The sequence below is a fragment of the Gambusia affinis genome, linkage group LG07 (assembly GCF_019740435.1).
Source record: "Gambusia affinis linkage group LG07, SWU_Gaff_1.0, whole genome shotgun sequence".
Lineage (NCBI taxonomy): Eukaryota > Metazoa > Chordata > Actinopteri > Cyprinodontiformes > Poeciliidae > Gambusia > Gambusia affinis.
The window spans coordinates 5,329,264-5,342,706 of NC_057874.1; the positions used below are offsets into that span (position 1 = coordinate 5,329,264).

The 13,443-nt window shown below is 41.5% G+C and overlaps 1 protein-coding gene across 2 annotated transcripts; it reads right to left on the bottom strand.

The window, feature by feature from the left end:
• Positions 1-1,271: 1,271 nt before the first annotated feature.
• mbd1b (methyl-CpG binding domain protein 1b) lies at positions 1,272-13,416 on the bottom strand. 2 transcript variants are annotated; one of them, XM_044122042.1, is made up of 16 exons: positions 13,267-13,416; positions 12,276-12,756; positions 12,051-12,191; positions 11,159-11,297; positions 10,783-11,069; positions 9,791-9,873; positions 9,610-9,653; positions 9,276-9,416; positions 9,102-9,173; positions 8,982-9,002; positions 8,435-8,524; positions 7,414-7,575; positions 6,272-6,460; positions 5,843-5,923; positions 3,835-3,924; positions 1,272-3,757 (listed from the first exon to the last, which is right to left on the bottom strand). In XM_044122042.1, the coding sequence occupies exons 2-16, from the start codon at positions 12,623-12,625 to the stop codon at positions 3,266-3,268; spliced, it is 2,382 nt and encodes a 793-aa protein (XP_043977977.1). In that variant the 5' UTR covers positions 12,626-12,756; positions 13,267-13,416; the 3' UTR covers positions 1,272-3,265. The 2 variants fall into 2 exon arrangements, with proteins under 2 accessions (XP_043977977.1, XP_043977978.1); XM_044122043.1 differs by having other exon boundaries at positions 6,272-6,439; positions 12,276-13,416.
• Between the last annotated feature and the right edge of the window lie 27 nt (positions 13,417-13,443).

Below are 13,443 nucleotides of genomic sequence, written 5' to 3' on the forward strand. Positions count from 1 at the left end.
GTAGTCCGATTAAAGTTACTTTTTCAAAGTAACTATGCCATCACTGGTTTTGGCCAGAGCGGGGGCTGAAGGCGGAGTTTTTACAACTCCACCCCCTCCCGCAGCAGGCATTGGGCTCCTTGGAGGGGGGCTCACCCTTTCATACTTTGAAAACCCCTGCTTTAGATAAAACATAAAATAAAAAAAAACGCCCAAAGCTATTTTGAGTTTGCGAGCAAAAATAGTTCCTGTTTTTCCAGCAACAAGATGCGCAAATCCGTCTTCCCTCCATTGTTTATGTTTCTGTCAACGGCGGTCACTCCCCAAGACACAGAGGAAATAAAATTAAATTACAAAAGAAAATAGTAACGCACAGTAACGCAAAGTGATTTCGATAAGTAACTGTAGTCTGACTGGATTTGAAATAGCAACATTTTACTCCTTACTGAAAAAAATGGTCCGACTCAGTTTTTGTGTTACTAAGTAACACGTTACTGACGTCACTGGTCATGAGACAGTAAGAGGTGCTCAGCATGACCACTGCAGACAAGTAGTTTTCCTGTAATGGAAAGTCGTTTCTCTTCTTCTTACAAGATGATTGGCGGCATTAAGCCCCTCCTCCTGGCTCTGATTGGTTGTTTTTGACCGGGAGTGATTCTAACCCAGCACTGGGAGGAGCTGGAGCTCTATTCTTTCACAGATTTTCTGACTTATATTATATCTTTACATCGTTTTAACATGCAAGTAAAAAAAACTAGATTTTTAATAGGTTACACAACTCAAAACGAAGCAGCTAATTGATGGCACAAAATGCAAGGCAATCCTGGAAGAAAATCGGTTGTGTGTGTCTTCCAGCAGGTCAATAATCCAAAACTTAAGCAAAACTGAGCGCATATTTAAGCACTTTAAATTTCTCTAAGTTTGAATCTTTTAGGCAAAGTAGAAAATTTCAGTTTCTATATGTGACATAAAAAGAATAAAATTAAAATCATGTCATTTTTCTTTCCCTTTAGTATTTAGCTGTTTGATCACAAAAAGGCATTAAAATACATTGCAGTCTGAGTGGTATGATCAAAGTAAAAACAAAAACGGGGTGAAGCTGGAGACACAAATGAGATCAAATCGTAATATGAGAGACAGCTCAGGTTTAACCAGAGGTTGTAGCTAGGCAACCAGTACATGATTTAGGCAGAGAAGGGACGTTAAATACGGAGCTGGAAGGACGTGTAGACGGGTGACAGAGGTGGACGGTAAGATTTAGGCACCTCTGGTGACCTGTACGGGAAGCAAAGTCACAATTTCATTCCTTTATTAATAACAGAAAAACATTTTCTGTCTCCAAGTACAATAATTAGTCCAAATTGAGCACAATAAGTTCCTCGCTCTCATGGTCAGAACACATGATCCATAGAAAAACCAACAACTAAATTTTGGGTACTGATTTTAAAAAGTCTTTGATCCAACTCTTCAAATATGATTTCTTCCGATGACTAAATTACAATAGAATTTTAAAGCATCAAATATACACAAAAGTAATTGAAGAAAACATGATAGCCAAAATACATGTATGTGTTGAAAATGCATAAAGTTTCACATTGTCAAAAAAAAGTCACTGAGTTATTCCACAAACATCCCAAAGCAGACGGCAGGGCCGGGAGAAAACAAACTAACTGGGAAAAAAAAGTAATAGATCCGATTGTTTCAAATTCTATTAAATAATTTTAAATATTTCAATTAGCCATGGTTGCAAATGAGGGGGGAAAAAAAAGTCTAAAAAAAATTCAGCTTCATCAAGGTTTTTGAACGGCATCATCTGCCCGACGACTGGACTCCATCAGCACCTTCATTTAAGGACATGACTCTGGAGTACACACACACACACACACACACGGGAAGTAAACAGGCCCTCAGAACAATTACATACAAATCTCCTCAACTTCTGACGCTATGCTACCCCTTTGTGCAAAAAAACATCTGGCAGAGCCCCTCCAAATTATAATCTTTCATGGGTTTTTCCATTTAAGCTGCACATCTTTCAGCTTTAATGTGACAACTGCAAACATCTTTTTTAAGAAAAAATAAAAATTCCCACTCGTTTTCCTGGTCAGGAAGTGACTTGACGAGATAATAAAATGGAGAGGTAGTGTTTTGTTTCTTCCAGGAGCAACCCACCCACTCACTGCCAAACTGCTACCGTTTTTTTTTTTGTTTTTTTTTTTTTTTAAACACATTCTTATTTGACGAACTTGCAAGCATCTTTCTCCGGACGGCCGAACTCGCACGGGCTTTCTCCGATTCACCGCATACCGTCAAGGGAAGGTGTGCTGGAGGCGCTTCAAAAGACAAACCCAACAACAATCAAACGGTTTCTTGAAAATAAAAGGATTGGAAAGAAGAAGAAGAAGAAGAAAAAAAAAACTGCTACATGACAAAGGAAGCGTGCTGGTCGTTTCGTACCGAGAATGTCTCCATTTGTATCTTTTGTGGCAGCAATTATACAAAGTAAATTTATGTGGCCCACAGTAACAATGCTTTGCTGTAGATAATATCTGCATGAGGCGATCATGATGTCATGTTTACCTCCCTCCAAAATAAAGAAGATACTATTCTAAAATGCAATCAATCAACGGTATAGTAAGAGCGTACGAAACAGAAATTAGAGCGAGATACTAATGTGACGTTAGGCTGGCAACCCGGAGTTACAAACTCTGTCCAATTTGCAAATTAATTTTTTTTCAATCAGAATCCAACTGCAGTTTGACTCCATTATTTTTAAACACTGGTGTAGCACAGAAACAAGCATGGAGACCAAAGCTGCCAGAGAGAAAAACTGCCTGAAGGATCAATTTGTCTGAGGCCTGACTATTCAAATATGTAATAGTAGTAGAGGGGCTATTTTTTTCTTCAAGTAAGAGACAAATGCACCATGGGAAATTAAAATACATAATCCCACACACTGCCAAAACACACAGCCACACAGACAGTCGTTTAGAAAAAAAAAAAGCAAAAAAAAAGCAAACACCAGTGTGATAAAAATGTGAAAAAAAAAAAAATATATATATATATATATATATGTATATATATGTATATACTCATACAGCTTCTGGAATTCCTTTGGCGATTTTCAAAAAGGTAAAACATACTATCACAGTCCAGAGGTAAGTCTGTCAAATTGTCTCTCAACTGTACAATATAGTGAAAAACACAAGAAAATGGCACAAAATAGAAAAAAAAAAAAAACAAAAGAAAAGGAAGAAGAAGTCACTACTTCCACCCAGCTGTCTTTTCACTCCCTGTGATGGATTTGAAGTTCTTGTAGTGCTTTGCAGCTGGCGCAGGTCCGCTCGTTCTTCTTGATCAGGAAGTCGCAGGTGGCCGCCCGCTCCAGCACGATGGGCCCTTTGTCGAACGACGACTGCTTGGTGGGGAGTCCCTGGCACACGACGAACCGCTCCAGAGACAGCAGCAGGCTGACCACGTCGGTGGCCGTGCCGAGCCGCGACGGGTGGATGTCGTAGAGCGGGTGGATGGGCAGCAGCGGCTGCTTCTGGACGGTGACCTGGTAGCAGAAGCCCGGGTCGATCAGCACCATGGTGTCGGCCATGTTGGACTGCTTGGAGCACTGGATGAGCTGCAGCTGCGGGCCCTCCACCATGATGGCGTACCAGAGGATGGGCAGCACGGAGGAGCGGAGCGAGTGGAGCAGCTTCATCAGCTGGTTTTCCAGGTCCATGCCGCTCTCCGCCGGGTTCTCAGCCAGGCTGAAGATCTGTGTGATCTGTGGATGATCCGAGGAATGAATAACACGGGATTATTTGGTAAACGTGTTGGAAAAAAGACACGCCGGACACTCACCATGGGAAACTCGTCCTCGTCATCTTCCATGTGCTTTGGGGCATTTCTGCCTGTGTGCGATTTCTCTGTATCCCACTGACTGTGATGGTCCTTCAGTAATAAACACAGTCTAATGAGTTAAAACCGTTGAGCATAATGAAGCATGATCTCACAAACACTTTAAAGAAAAAAGAAACATGAAGGAAAGTTTATCAAAAAAAAAAAAAAAGGTAGGGACGCATGATATATGGGCAATGATATTGGTGTGAGCGCATCGGCATCGATTCGATACATAAATCTGGGCTGACGTCAACAACCAAATCTACTTCCATCTCGCTGTCTTTCCTTTCTGGAGGAAGTGGAAGATAGTTGCTCGTGTGGCATTTGTTTGGTCATGTGACAGTGATAATGGCGCAGTGCAGGAATGTGGGAAGTTTCACTGAAGCAGAAACGCAGTGATGTAGTATCGGTTACTGGCTGTAACAGCAATATTAACATTGGCTACCAACATCGGCCCAAATTTTCACATTGGTGAATCCTAGGGACCGGACGGCACGGCTGAAAAACGTGTCACGATGCAGGAGTTTACCGTCAGTCTATATAGATAATTGTTAATTAGTTTTTTGTTTGAAAGACGTTCAAACTGGTGTTGTGGCCTTTCCTTTAATCAACAGCAGGTTGTTGCTAGGTAACCAAAGAGCGAGTGAGTTGGAGGATGGCAACAACGTTTCTTAGCTAGTCGTGAGAGGTTGAGCGGCTAGAGCCTTTCCTCTGCCTACATCCCCCAGAATGCAGTGCGGTTCTGGATGCGAGTTCAGTGAAATTCCTGAGTACTCTATCAGACAATCTGCCTACATCCCCCAGAATGCAGTGCGGTTCTGGATGCGAGTTCAGTGAAATTCCTGAGTACTCTATCAGACAAATCATCTATTGATATATTGTTATCGATTTATTGCCCAGCTCTAGATAAGCATCTCTAGAATAGTAAACACAGAACTTCTTAATTATGTATAGAGTCTCTATTTATGTAGTCAACAACAACATCGACTTCCTGAGGCAACGGTGTCCAAGAGACGCGTGTCTGCTAGGGAGTCACTGTTTGAGCGCGTTGCAACCGTCTTGGTCCTACAGCTTAAAAAGCTCATCAATGTTTACTGTAACATCGTGTTTTTATCTGATTAGATGACTCGGAACATCTTACCGCAATAACAAAAACTGAAGGACAGCCAAGAAAAGAGGAACGACAGCAGAATCGGATTACCTTTTTTTGTGGCGGATGGCTCGCTGCCACGCACTCAAAAAGGGCTTCAATTTCAACAGGGTTCAAACGTGAGCCCAGTTAGCTCTAATGAGCCGTTTTCTCATTCTGTCTGCTTTTCTCCTCATGCTCACTTTTAAGCTAAATAGGAGATTTAACAAACAATAAGCTTGTGCCTGGGATTGGCTGGTAGCCAGCTTCAGCCGCTCTTTTGGCCAGGAACTCAAAAAATAAAAACACAACACTCTTTGGTGTGGACATTGTTACTGAAGGAAAAACTGAAAAATGGTGTCAGCGAGATGCTTAGGAGCTCATTGAAAACAAACACATAGTCTGTGATTTATTCAGGTTACTCAAGTTAACTGAAGTAAAGCAAACATTTTCCATTAGATCTTTTATTTCTTTTTAAACTCAGTTGTGAAACATACTGGATTTGGAAATGTTGTCACCTTTCTAAAAATCTCAAATGTTAAGGACCTCTACTTTACATAGCTAGGTACAAAAAGAGTGCTTTTTAAGCAATGTGACCTGTCCCACCTTTAAGATGCTAACCGCTAATGTAAGCTGCTAAAGTCAGCTTAAAATGTCAGCTTCATGATTACTTTTGAAATTTTAAAAGAACGTCACGTAGCTGGACAGAAACTTCTCACGGACATGGAAACAAAAAGTTTCAAAAATAATTACATACATCACAATTTGATTGTAGTTACTAAGACAATAGTTCAGCTTGTTCAGCTTAGTTCAAGCTATTATTTTAAAATAAAAACTTACTGGTTGGGAGTAGTTATGATTGCTGATGTGAGGGAATCGATCCGGCACGCCGTTCCGCACCCCAAAATCGGAATGATTCAGCTGGCGAAACACAAAATGGATTTATGTTGGGTTTGCTCGAGAGCCCATGTGTCACAGTCAAGGTCAGCGGGCCAAATCTGGTCCGCTGTGGCCATTTGTGTGCCCCTCAAAGACTGGAGAGGGCCACATAAAAGCAGCTTCGAGATAAGAGTCACGCGCTTAAGTATCACTTTATTGGTCAATTCAATGAAAAAAGATGTGAAATATTATCTAAAACGTACTCAGCAAATGCAGAGAAAATGGCAACATTTTGTTGAAGGGTAGCGCTATCACAACTTATCCAACGTGACGAGATCCAGTTGGAAAAATTAGCAACAACGTTTGGGGCCAAAGCCCTTCGAGCCTCACCGGTTGTGGATTGCTGTCCTCGTCGTCGTCGTCCTCGTCGTCGCTGTAGTCCATGTCAGCCTGCTGGTCTTGGCTTCTCTTTAAGCTGGACTTCCGGCTGTATGTGTAGTGAGGCCTGGGCCTGCCGGGCAGCAAAGGGCCGTCTAGCCCCAACTCAGCACCAGCCATCTGGAAGGGCAGCAAATGTCTCTGGGAAATAAATGTGCAGTTCCTTTACTACGACAGGGTTTCGGCAGGTTTCAGCAATTTAAATTTAAAGACCACCTTCAATGAAATCGACCTGGATCGTGTCAAAATTGTACGAAACCGACAGCCTAAACCCGAGTAGCGCTAAGCTTTTTTCACCCACTGAATGAGTCGGCAGTCGACTGCCAATGGCGAAGACGAATGTCGTCCAGCCATCTGCCCATAAATATGAACTTAAGCAAAATGTATTGTTTACTGCTTGTTTCATAAATAGTGACTGTATGATGTTTTATGACATAAAGCACTTTGAACTGCCCTGTTACTCAAATGTGATCTATATAAATAAACTTGACTCGGATAGAAGCTAGCTAGTTTTTCCTCCTCCCTCCGTTTCCACTGCAGGAAACGTAACCAATGATTCCTGCTAATATAGCTGCTAATGCACTTATGCTAGCTAGCGAGTGTATATTAGCAGCTAGTTACCAGGAGCGTCAATCGCCTCGAGTGACAGAACATTTGCCTGAAAGAAAAGTCCAAAAAAATAAAAAATGTATACAGATTAAATAATCCTTACACAACAAAATTTAAGACCTGCGATTAACATATTTAAAACCAGCTTGGATTTTAGTTATACTGGTTGATCTGGTATTGTATAGCAGTATGTATTATTTTTGTGTTCTTTGCACAGTTCTTAAATGACAGTCAGGATTGGGCTTGCTCATCTTTATGGGATATGTTTATCATCATATTATTATTAACATTTTCTTTTTCTCATTAGTAATTTCAGTGCGTTGTATATTTCTAATGAAAACCTTTCACTGAACTAACATATTGAAGGCTAGTTTACTTTTTTTTATGTGATTTTAGGACATATTAAGGCCTTCATTTTTGGAAATATGAATGCAAGACGTTTTAAAGATGTGCAGACAAGTCGCCTCGTTGCACAAGTGTCTTACCATCGCTTGCCTTTGACACTGCCGTAGACGACACTTCTGCCTTTTCTTGTTGCTGCCTCCAAATTTGGGTTTGTCTATGCAGAAATCGCACACGCCGCAGTCTTTCCTACACAGGCAGGCCTTGCACTCGCCACAGGAACGTCGCTTCCGCTTTTTATGCCACTAGAGACAAAAGTGAGAGGAGAGAAATCCAAAGATCAAGAACACAAACTGACTATTTTTTTCTTGGATTCTGTTTTATCAAAGCCTTGAAAATGCAGCCTCTTGTTTGTGAGTTGAGGTCACTCGTTCATAGAAGGTCGGTAATATGTTCTCCTCAAATGGCAACAAACGGAAGAGCGTTCAAGTACAGTCAGGAGTCAAACAAGAGTTGTGTACTCACTTTGTATCAGCCATATTGAAAATTTCGAAACAGCAATGCTTCAACAACAATCCCAGAGTTCACTGGATGAAAACACTGTAGACTGTTCAGAGTTTCTGCTCTTCCACAAGTGAAAAAACACAAACAAATCTGATTTCAAAAGCCGGGCGCAACGTCAGAATCAGTCAGAGAGACAGAAGGCTGCGAAAAAGTAATTTCCCTTTTGATTTCTTCTGGGGTTTTTTTTTGTCTGTTAAAATTATGCGTTTCAGATCATGAAACTACCTTTAACATCAGAGTAAATACAAGTGTTTATATACAGTGATTTTATTTATTAAGAGAACAAAATCTACCTAAATAAATACATAAATAACGACTAAATAATGTATAATAATTCTCATAGCTTTCAAATTTGCAGAAAAATAACCAAAAACACAGATGCTATGTGTGGCAAACTGCCAGCTTCTGCTGCTTCCCCTGCTAGAGAGACGGATTAGCATGCGCCACATGCATTTCTCAACGGCTAGCCATGACCTCTCCGAGATGTTTGAGACGCCTCCTGAACTCGGCGGCAACAAAAACAGCACAACACCAATGGGACAAACCCGGGACAAACTTTGGCAAAGCATCGTCAAAAAGGCAAAAACAAAACGTGCTCACGTCATCGTCGTCGTCTGTCGACATGTCGTCGTCGTCGAGGTCCACGTTCGCCGAGAAGTTCTCCGTGTCGCTGCTTTTGAGACTTGGATGCTACGTGCGGGGAAAAATGCGATGGGGTTCCTTCACTGGCAGTTTTCCATTTAGGCAATGCGTGTGAAATACGAGTGCACCGATTGCAGTTTTAAATGTCGGTGATTGACTCACCGATATTTAAAAACCCGGTTCAGATTTTGACCTATGCCGTTTCTTTTTATTTCTTTTTTTTTTCTATCTGAAAAGACGCAAAACAGAGCAAAAAAGTTGCTAAGTTGTCAACTTTTAATTTCCTTTGCGATCAAAGTGTTTTTGAATTTTGTTAATTCCAGATGTTTTTCAGGCAGCCGTCTCTCACCGCAGAGGGAAAGGAGACAGGTTTTAAGACCTTTGCGGTGGTGGATGAGATCGGCTTGTCAAGTATCGGCCGATTTCGCAAAATTAAGGGAATCGGTGCACCCTTGGAGTAAAAAAAAAAAATATGTAGGAGCGAATTGCAGTACAAAAGTGTTACCTGTGATTCTGTGACATCATTCTGTACATTTTCAAGAAAAATAAAAAACAAAACAAAACAGCAATTACAATAAAACAGTTAGCATGGGAAATGTTTCAGAGTTGTTCTTTGGAGACTTACGCTATCTTCATACGTATCAACAGGGTCAACAAAAGATCTCTTGTAAGTTACATTTATGCTTCCTGGGCCTTGCTGTAAAAAAACAACAACAAAAGATTACTTCAATTGAATTTTAAACAAGTTTAGTTAAGACAAACGCTGATTAGCTTAGCTTGCTAGCTTCCGTCGGCTTACCTTGCGTATCGGACATATGCACCTGCGTTTTCGACACAGGCGTTTTCTCGCTTCGGGGCTTTGCAGTCCGTGCTTGCAGTTTGCACACTGACCGCAGTCGATGGCGTTGTGACATCCCACACACTGTCCACAAGGAATCCACTGACAGGCCGAGAAGAAAAAAAAAACAATCAAAAAAAAAAAGAAAAAACAGACGAAATGGTTTGTTTGTTTGTTTTATTTTATGAAAGACTTGAATAATCTAGAAACTGATAAGGGCTGCGTTAAAACGTTATGCAGACTGAATGAACTTCGTCAGCATGAAGCTGCAGCTTGTCATCTGGTGATACTCTACCTTCCTGAAGCGGATCAGCGGGTGCTCTATCGACTTTGACGTTGCTGAGATTAAAAGAAACATTTAAAAAAAAAAAAAGGAAAATGATTTTTTTAAAAAACAAAAAACGCATGAAAATGCTTTTTGTAACATGTTTTATTTCTGAAAATATTGCTAATTACACACTCCTACAGACACATACCCCAGCAGGAGGGACAGCAAGGCCGCTTTCTTTGTTTGTCATACCATGTACCTGTAAACGAAATACCACACTTTGCACAGATCCTGTGGAGAAACAGGGCGACATTAATTCACACTCGCTGCAGTGACATGCATAAACACGAGACAGATAAAGTCGTACACGGGCCGGCGGCGGCCCCGGGATCTCAACACAAGTCCACAACCTTGACTTTTTTTTTTTTTGTCCGAGCTCGTTGTCTGAACGCCAGATAACAGGCGTGAAAGTTTCTCTTAGATAAGACTGAACAGTTTGTTTTCCAAAATCATCTTTTCCCTTATCTGATTTTTGCTTAATTTAGACATCCAGAGTTATCCAAATTTAATGCTTAATAAAATGAGAACATGTTTGAAAATTACAGGATGACTTGTGGATGTGGAAACATCAGACAGTCTTTGCTAAAAAATAAAAAAAAAATTAAATAAAAAAAAAATAAAAAATCACTAAAAACTTACAGGAAAAAAATTTAAATATATATATAAAAAAATATGAGTCCTCAATTTATTTAAGAAGCGAGTTTAAAAAAATAAATAAACAAAAGAAAAACAGTAAGCTGTGTTTAGCTACGAACTTACAGGTAGGCCTGTCGCAATAAGCAATGAATGAATCAATCGCCTGATAAATTAAAACAAACTCAATCATTTCTTCAGTCTGGTGCTTTGGTCTCAACTAGACCTTTTTTTTTTTTTGAAGTATAATTTTGTTTACAGACGCTTCACAATTAATTTTATTTGTTGTTTCAGTTGTTTTGTTTATTTATTTTGGACATTTTCCAGTTCTGCTCTTAAATACTCATTCAAATTTAAAGTTGACTGATCTTTGAGAACGTCTTCTTGCATCATTACACCGCTTGAAAAATATGGTCTCAAAACAACAATGTTATCGTTTGTCGCAATAACGTCTGGTGACGATTTATCATCCAGCAAAGAACTTGTTATCGTGACAGGCCTACTTACAGGGTGCTCTCTTCCGATCCGAATTCTCCCTTGATCGAAGGCAACGAGAGCGGACGAGACGACGAGGGGAAAGGGAGCCGGATTTTTTCCTCCGACTGTTTTTCCTCGGAGTTGGGGCTCTGCTTCGACTCCCCCGTCGAGCTGTTCAGCGAGACGCTGGTCTGGTTGCTGTGGACGTTCCTGGGCGTGATGTTCGGCGTCAGCCGGTGGTGGGAGTCCGGAGTCTCGGCCCCGTCTCCTCTGTCCATCCAGCTGGACTCTGAGGAGGACCGATCCCGACAGCGTTTCTGAAATGTACGGGAGCGCGTAGCATAGCATTTGTCTTTTTATATACATTTAAAAATTGTTCAAAAATAAATAAAGAGGTTTTTAATACCTTCGTTCTGGGTCGACCTCTCACTGGTGGGATTTCCCCTTCCACGAACTTGCCACTCTTGTATTCAAACTGGGTCAAGTCGGTTCCCTGGTGCACTGTAATCAGTTCTACTCTGCTCCTCACTCGATCACCCCGCGGACTGCCAAGGAACACAATTAAAGACACTAAAAGAAATCTGACTGGCAAAGTGTCGTTCAGGGGTTCTATTGCCGTTAAAAATTAAACCAAGAGGGTGTATATATGTATATATGATACATGCAGTGGCACACAAAGATATTTTGGGGTGCAAGTGCTCCAGTGGAACATGAAAGGCACACACACACACACACACACTTCAAATCAATAGCCATATGTTGTCTTGGGTAGCACACAACGCACTGTTTAAAGAAATCATTATTTTTTTTGCACATAGCATGCCTATAATCTGTGAAAACATTGAGCTCACTCCAAAATCAACCAATCGGTGCCAGGAGGCGGATCTTAACGCTGTCAATCACTGCTAAATATGCTAATAGCAGCAAAATAACTCATATTTATCAGCTGTCATCAGGTGGCTATGCTAACTAGCTCTAGCATTCACAACAGGTTCCACGGAAAAAGCTGTATAAGAGCAGAGACATGAGGTAAGACCCAACTCCTGGCTCTGATTGGTTGTTTCTATATAGCAGGGAGAAGGCAAAAGAACTGGATTTTTTTTTTCACAGATTTGTCATGAAACGCAGTGGCTGTTTCAACTTTAAATTGTTTTTTTAAAGTTACATACTGCAGCTTCAAGGAGCCATTGACATTATGTACCGACTTTCTTTTAGTATTTTCAGTAAAAAAAACCCAAAAAAACAAAACACAAACAACAACACAGTTAAAAGACAAGCAGCTGCTAGCTAATACCTACCTTAGATAATACACGTCCTTCTGGCCGATGCTGGAGCCTGAGCGTCGAATAACCTCTTTGCGCTTCCAACCTTCTCCGAGCACCGGCCACTCGACCCATCCTTCTTCAGGATGAGCGCGCTTACGTCGATACCCGTAAATCCTATAATAACAATAATGATAATAATAACAATAACAATAACAAGTTAATGTTTCGTGGAATTTTAGAAAAGAAACGTGAACCTACTGATAGAGATGTCTTGTGGTTTTCTCGCTGCCTGCAACGCTCTCCGTCTCTCCTGCCAGGCTTTCTTCATCTGGATCATCATCATCATCCTCAAGCGGCTCGAACCAGTCCATAGGAGGCTCGACAGCAGGCTTTCCTTCCTCCTCCTCCTCTTTGGCCTCTGCTGGGGTGTTTTCAGCAGGGTCCAAGCTGATCTCGGCTGCCTCTTTGGGGTCATCTGAGGGTGCTGGTGGTTCCTCAGAGGGATTGTCTGTTTTGGGACTCTCTACGGTGTCTTCCCCCTGGTCCTCCTCCTCCTCCGCTGCCTCACTGGCCGGGAGCTTACTCTCTCCTGCTGCTTCTTCACTCATCTGTGCACCAAGGAAGGGCTACAGAGAATCCAATGAGTGTTCCCGCAGATAGATAATTTATTCTACAGTTACGCGGGCATCCCATTCAGAGTGGTCTGTTTTTAACGCATGACTCCCAAGCCTGAAGGGGTCTGGGTAAAAAAAATAAATAAATAAATGAAAGAAAAACGGGGGAGGTGGTTTCAGATAAGGGTGAAGAAGGTTGTACTCCAGTATAACGTAAAGTCAGCACGTGCTTTGATGAGAAACTGTTCGCAACGAAAGGCTACAAGGTTTTGTTAACGGTTAATTAGCTTGCAACGGTATGCAGCTATTGTTAGCCGCCGAGCACAACGTTAGCCGCACAAACAAGCAAGCGCCTGTTCCGCACAAAATGCACCGACTCTCTGATACTCTGTCCGAGTCACCCATTTACGGCAAAAACCCGCAATGTAGCGAACAGTCACACAAAACTACTGGTGACTTCAGACGGTTAGAAACATTTACTGATAGCAGGAATGACGTTAGCCACTGCTAGCTGTAGCACCTTTGGTGGTGCTTTACTTTGCTGATATTCATCAACTACTAATGTGTTATCAGCTGGTTTTTGTGGTCACTCTGTTAAAGATTTTCCCGAAGTGGAGAGATAAAAAACGACACACCTTCTCGGTTATTATTCCCCAAATTTATGCCACTCTCTTACAACAAGTAGGTTCCTTTCAGTTTATGAGCCAAGGCTAGCCCTGTACCATGCATCCAGCACAGCCGACGGAAGCGCTCGAGGACCAAAAGAGGAACGCACGTCAGAGATAATCTCCTCGAAGCCCGCGTTCTCCTGT

Excerpts from the sequence above, each read along its gene's own strand:
- mbd1b (XM_044122042.1), bottom strand. The coding sequence starts at position 12,625 with ATGAGTGAAGAAGCAGCAGGAGAGAGTAAGCTCCCGGCCAGTGAGGCA. Across the intron at positions 9,003-9,101 it reads TTGATACGTATGAAGATAGC|AATGATGTCACAGAATCACA; the intron begins GTAAGTCTCCAA and ends GAAAATGTACAG. Across the intron at positions 3,925-5,842 it reads ATCATAACTACTCCCAACCA|GACCATCACAGTCAGTGGGA; the intron begins GTAAGTTTTTAT and ends TTATTACTGAAG.